This window comes from Mirounga angustirostris, unplaced genomic scaffold, assembly GCF_029215605.1.
Source record: "Mirounga angustirostris isolate CCGP_5_RB_7025 unplaced genomic scaffold, mMirAng1.0.hap1 SCAF_13, whole genome shotgun sequence".
Lineage (NCBI taxonomy): Eukaryota > Metazoa > Chordata > Mammalia > Carnivora > Phocidae > Mirounga > Mirounga angustirostris.
In genome coordinates, this window is record NW_026991721.1 from 60418755 (window position 1) to 60425187 (window position 6433).

General features: G+C 46.8%; 1 protein-coding gene across 1 annotated transcript in view; it reads left to right on the plus strand.

Moving 5' to 3' along the window:
- SYT9 (synaptotagmin 9) overlaps window positions 1–2568 on the plus strand; it is a 200654-nt gene extending 198086 nt beyond the window's left edge. The window contains exon 7 of the mRNA XM_045894217.2: window positions 110–2568. Coding sequence (XP_045750173.2) covers window positions 110–118 — 9 coding nt within the window. The 3' untranslated portion in view covers window positions 119–2568. The remainder of the gene's footprint in view (window positions 1–109) is intronic.
- Window positions 2569–6433: the final 3865 nt, after the last annotated feature.

Sequence of the window (6433 nt, forward strand, 5' to 3'; positions counted from 1 at the left end):
ACCTAAGACTAAAATAACACTGTATGTTAATTATACTTCAATTTAAAAAAAATAAAAATATGTATATGGATGAAAACCAAAGCATTCTTTTTGTTTCTTCTTCCTACAGAAACGATGACTATTGGTAAGAGGATTGTTTTGTGCCAAGGACACAGTGGGACAACCACCTTACAAAGATCTTAAGTAACTTTTCCCATACAACAACACCCGGACGACTCCAGTGACCAAATGCTGAGCTGTAACCACAGCAATAACTGGCCCTCTTTCTGAATTAGGTTTGGTGAATATGAATGGTCTGGCCATCTTTCAGTGGCCTAAGGTGGTGTGCTACGGGGGAAGCACGACTGTCATGGCCAAGAACCAAGATCGGACTATGGAAGAAACCACGTGACGTAGTGAGAATACTAAGAGTACCCTAGAGCGCTAGGACTCTTTGTGATTAACGTGAGGCCCTTGGTGATGGGGTCATAGCTCCTGCCCTGGCAACGTCATTCTGACACGATGTTATTTGCTTGAATGCCCTGGAAGGACAGAATATTTAAAAGTGTATCCAGGTGCTAAATAGGCAGCGGATCTAATTCACACTGGACTACCTTTGAGCTGATAACTGTCTTCAGAAAATCATGTTACCCCAGGAAGTGCCCCAGCTTTGCAAGGAATAGCCCCAGGAGAGTAAGAGGATACGCAGGCTGTTCCCCTGGAGAAAATCTGGTGCAAGGAGGGCTGATTCACAGCAAATTCACTGCCCCCTCCCATGCACATGGCAGAGAGGACCGGTTGATCATAACCCTTTCTTGTGCTAAACCCAGATTCTGAGGAGTCAGAATCCCAGACAGTATTTTCTAGATGGCCAGCAGCCACTTCCTGGCAACTGGTGTTGACATTAGAATGAAAGTTACTTGCCATCTATGTTAGAGAGGCATGCGTCTCAGTGGCGTAAGCGTTCTGGAATACCCTTTTCCAGGCATAGCTGTCCACTGGGGAACAGCCGCAGGTGTACCATTGTGTGAGATAAGTTGACGGAGAGGTAACACAACCCTCCCCCTGAGGAAGGCACCACTTTGGGGTCTTCTCGGCCTGCATGCTCTCTGGGGTATTTCCATATGCAACAGCCTGGAGGCATTAGCCGTGGGCAGCCACAGACAGGCTTCCTTTCACTTCCAGACACATATATCACTTTCACAGCACTTGGGGAACGGAGATACCTACAAGAGTGAAGGTCAAGGGCTCTCCCCAGGTATCGCATTCATTACTCAGCTTCCTCTGTGACCCCATCAGCCAGCCCACCGCCGGCTCTGCTCCTCATCCTCATCGCCTCTGCCTCCATACAAAGGAAACCAAAGGCCTTAGTGTCCCTTGGGGCGGGGAAAGAGGGGTGGCCGTTACCTAGTGGCCCTCTCTCTCCCATTATGAGTGCAAGGTGCCCCAAGCACACATTGCACCACTTCTCTAAGATAACGTCCTGGGAAGCTCATTGTCTTCATTTGAATTAACATTTCACTGTGGGACTGCGTGGGTGGAAGCAGGATCATTGCATGTCTTCAGAAAGTTCTTACTGCCGCAGCTGCCTGGTGTAAGACACTCGACCCTGATCTCACATCTGAAAAGGAAAGAGGCCTTCGGTTGTGTGAGGCAGTGTTACTACACTCCAGCTTCCCGCGTTCCCCAGCCTGCCTAGTCCATTTCCATCTCTGATTGGCTTTCAACCACCAGGATCCAAAGAGAACCCAAGGTTCTGCCAACGTCCGATGATGTGAGAAGAATTTGACTTTCCTTGCCCAAAGTTCCACCCTGCCTGTTCCTCCCCAGTCAGACATCCTCCACCGTACCAGTGTTTCGAACCAAAGCGTGAAGGACATGTGCCAGCAGGATAGCCAGCAGAAATACTGTCTCTAGAGCCAGGCAGATGAGCCCAGAAGAATGGTCCCAGAGAAACCGGACTGGCCCCCATAGGTATCAGGCAGCCATTCCAATAAACTTGGCCCTGAGAGCCTGGGTAGGAGATCCTGGGGCAGCTGTGCCTACTGTTGCCCCCACCCCCGCCCAACCCCCCAAAGATCTTCCTGCCCAGAGAGCTAGCAGCCCTGGGTACTACTGAGTCTGTTACTGGCGGGTTTGTACGAAACGGAAGGTGGCTTTACAGGGGCCAGCAGGCAAAGAAGCCTGTCTGCGTGGCAGGCAGGTGGCTTTGTGTCTAGAAAGCTTTGCCCAGCCAGTCCAGCTGTGGCCAGAAGCTGCTTTTGAATTTGAACTCCCTGAGCCCATCTGCAACTCTGTCTCTGTTCTCTTGCATTCTGTTTGGTTTCCCTTTAGTTTCCTAGTAAATGTTCCTTTTGAAAAATTCCAACCTTGTCTCATTGAACTTGGGGGGGAGGGGGTTCTCCAACATCTTTCCCAGAATGGAGAAGGAAATTAACATGCCTTGAAAAAATGGAAATGGCAGTGAGAGGGTCAGATCTTAGGAAAAGTTACCTTGGGGAGAGCTGGTGTCAAGAGATGGGAGAGGCCAAGTGTCTCCCCCACCCACCTGGCACGGATTCTCAGCCCCTTCCTCTCGCTGCCTTTGTCTTCAAGCTGATCTGCTTTGGATGCATGTAGCTGCCAAAGCATCTCCCCACCAGCGCACTGGGCACATTTAGCGGGTGATATGATGTCCAGGAAGTACACTGCTGCGTGACCAGAGGAGGAATAAGGGAGGGAAGGGCAGGAGTGGTTTCTATAGTGTGGTTTCTAGAGTTTTCAAAATGCTCCAACATCATGGCTCTAAATGGAATGACTTAGTCCTCATGATTACCAATAGAACTAAATTTCTATGAAAAGAAGAAAGTCTTGCATGTTCTCATACTTAAGCCGAGGACACTGACCAAAGACAGACACGGAAAGCTCTCCTCATGGCCATCCTGTCGTGCGCCTGTGGATGTTGCAGGTATCTGTTGCTGCACAACAAGCACTACAGAGCTTGCTGATTTAGAGGGAAAGTTATTATCCTTCATGGTTATGTGGGTTGGCTGGGCTTAGGTGGTTGCTCTCTCTTGGAGTCTCGTGGCTGCTCTCAGATGGCAGCTAAGGCTGCATCTGAATGCCTCACAGGGTAGAATATTCCTGATGGATTCGTCACTCACACGTCTGGCTCCTTCTCTGGAATGACTGGAACAGCGGGATGCTGGTTGGGCATCTCTTGCCACAGGATTAGCTTGGGCTTCCTCACAACATGGAGGTGTCAAGGCGGTCAGACTGTTTGCATAGCACTGGCTTCCCCCAGAGCCAGCATTGCAAGTGGTCCCAGTAGATGCTGCACGATTCTTCTAAATAACCTTCCAAGTAACAGAGTCATCCCTGCCACACACTGCTGGTCACGAGCAAGTCATCACATCGGGCCAGCCTAGATTTGGGGGAAGGGATTACACAAGAATGGAATCTGAGCAGGTGTGGCTCACCAGGGCTACTTTGGAAATAGCAGGGGCTGAGTGGAGAGGGAGGTGACACTGAGTCAGAGGGCTTCCTGGATAGCTGTCACTTGAAAAGCATATGCAATGCTTAACCTGCACATGGGTGGGGTGAGTGGGGCAGTTATAAGGGGGAGAGCGGGAAGGGCTATCCATGGACACTGGCATAGAGCAAAATCTAAAGAGAAGCAACTGGTTATCACTGATACAGAACTTACAATGTCACAAGGAACTTTGGAGGAAAAATATGATTATCATCATTCTACAGAAAGCTCAAAAGCTTAAGTTGGATGCTTTCCTCTCCCTTCATCTCTAAGCCAAAGGGACATGGGCCACAAAGGCTGTCCCCTTATGTCATTGCTAAACTCCATCATAGGATAGATTTCTTCATGAAGGCTGGAGGAGCGTTGCCAGACTGTTAAAAAAGTATATTTAACAGTAAGAAGGTTATCGATGATAAACACCACTGCATCTTATAGTTTATAACACATGGTATTGCTTTTTCTTTACTTTTTGAAAATTCAACTGTTACTCCAAACAGTAAAGGTAGTAAAAAAAAAAAAAAATTACTGTCTTCTTGGCTCAATACTAAATTTATTATAGCTATTAGTCCAGTAATTATCAATTGCATTAAAGCTATTTCCAAACTAGCATCTGACAGAGTAATACTAATAGTTTTTCCTATCAAGTGAACATCATCTGAAGACACTGATTTTAGCACAATTTAGATAAAATTCTTTTTGCATGGCTGCAGTATCTGGATTGGAACTTATCAAAGAGGGGTAATTTCTCTAATTTACCAAACTCAAAGCTGTCAGAGAATAATAAATACCTGAAGATACTTATGTTCAGGGCTTCACAGATGAGCTTATGGACTATGTAAACTGGTAAATAAACCTTCCAGAAACAAGTGGGGTTTTTAATATTTATTTATTTATTTATTTATTTATTTATTTATTTATTTATTTATTTGAGAGAGAGAGCAAGAGCGAGGTGTGAGGGAGGGGCAGAGGAAGAGGGAGAAGCAGAGTCCCCACTGAGCGAGGAGCCCAATGCCAGATTGGATCCCAGGACCCTGGAATCATGACCTGAGCCGAAGGCAGCCGCTTAACCGACTGAGCCACCCAGGCGCCCCAGAAACAAGTTTTTTATCTTCATTTTAAAAGAGTAATGATTTTTAAAATGTATTTCCCCCTCAGAAGTTTTTAGAACTGAATCAGAGATTTCAAATATAAAGTTTCCAACAATCATTACCTTAAAAGTGTGCTAGAAAGTGCAAGCAAGAGAAGAACCCAGTGAAGAAAAACAATGCTGTAAACTGTTCGTTTTTTAAAGGGAAACAAATGTGCCAGCCCTGTCTGCATGTGTACCAACTCCCACGGGAGCTCGGCTAAGGACTCACTGGGCCTGCTGGCTCCAGCAACATTCATGAACTTCCCTAACCAAGCGGCAAGTCTGCATTATGGTCAACATTATGGGTACTATTTTTCAGTTATGGTCAGTGTTTTCTGGATGCAAAGAGCAAATACAAAAATGTCTTATTGAGACTAAGACGCGGGCAGCCCTGGGCCAAGCCCCATGGAGAGAAACAGTATGTCTTGGCTCCTCTTTAAAAAGGAGGAGGAGCTGTTGTGTGCTCCTTTTCAAATTAGAACTCTGGGGTTGGAAGTACTTCGACCGGGCGCCTGGGTGGCTCAGTTGGTTAAGCGACTGCCATCAGCTCAGGTCATGATCCTGGAGTCCCGGGATCAAGTCCCGCATCGGGCTCCCTGCTCAGCGGGGGGTCTGCTTCTCCCTCTGACCCTCCTCCCTCTCCTGCTCTCTGTCTCTCATTCTCTCTCTCTCAAATAAATAAATAAAATCTTTAAAAAAAAAAAAAAAAAAAGAAAGTACTTCGACCAAAGTAAATATTTTTCCAAAGTAGGTATTGGTTTTACCTTGCTCTCTGTGAAGTTAAGTGAAACCTTATGTTGAACAGCACTGGTAGGTTTCGAAAAAATTGTATTTGTTTGAGTAGAATGAACCAGAAGACGTGTAAACTTTGCCTTCCAGTGTTTTCCACACTTGAAAGGCACGTTGAGGTGCCACTGGTCTTGTAGGGTTGGCGGGAGGAAGCTGCCTGGGTGGATCCCTGGCCCGAAATTGGGCTCTTAACACCTGTGGGCCCCCCCTCCGCGAGTCCTGGCCCAGTGAGTCTCAGGCCTTGCAGTAGCAGTCCACTTAGCAACTCTGACAAAACCTCTGGGGCTTCTGGGGTGGGATAATGCCATTTGGGCAGCAACTGCCACTTGGTTTTGATTCTCCCCAATCTGACAGGTGGCCCTTTGGTCCCCAAAAATGCAAAGCAAGGAAGAATGTACCATGTCACCAAACAGAATAACAAGGACAACCACTGTGTGTGTGTGTGTGTGTGCGCTTGCGCATGCAGGGGTGCAGGGGAGTGGGGGCCCCCAGCATCTAGAGCCAGCCCAAGTGCAGTGTTCTGAATTTTTTTCTACATTTTCAAGTTTATTGATCTTAGATTTTTAAGGGGAATAAAGATGGAATTTCAAACAATGTAAACAATGGACTTAAAAGAAATCCAAAGGGTATATCTGTGACTTTAAAGAGTCCCACAAAACCAGAAAACTTAGGTAAACCATTCAAGCATTTATTAGATCTGATAGGCCAGATATTGACATTTGGCTGAACGGCTCTACTCTGTCATTTCCCTTTCCATGGAGAAGTAGCTGTCGTGGGCGCCTTCTTAAGGACTGTAAGTTCCTGTGTGCCAAGCCTCAGTGGGACCCACAAACCCTCGGTTCCTTTCTAGTTCAGAAGAAGAGAGAGTCTACTTGGGCAGGCTCAGGAAACCTCAGCATGGTCTTTATGTCTCCTCATGTTTCCATGAGGAGGGTGGGTCCTCGTGGAGGAAGGCGTTTGTATAAATGAGGGAAGAATTCATGACCTTCTTTGCTCCAGGGGACAATGTAAAATCACTAGTTTGG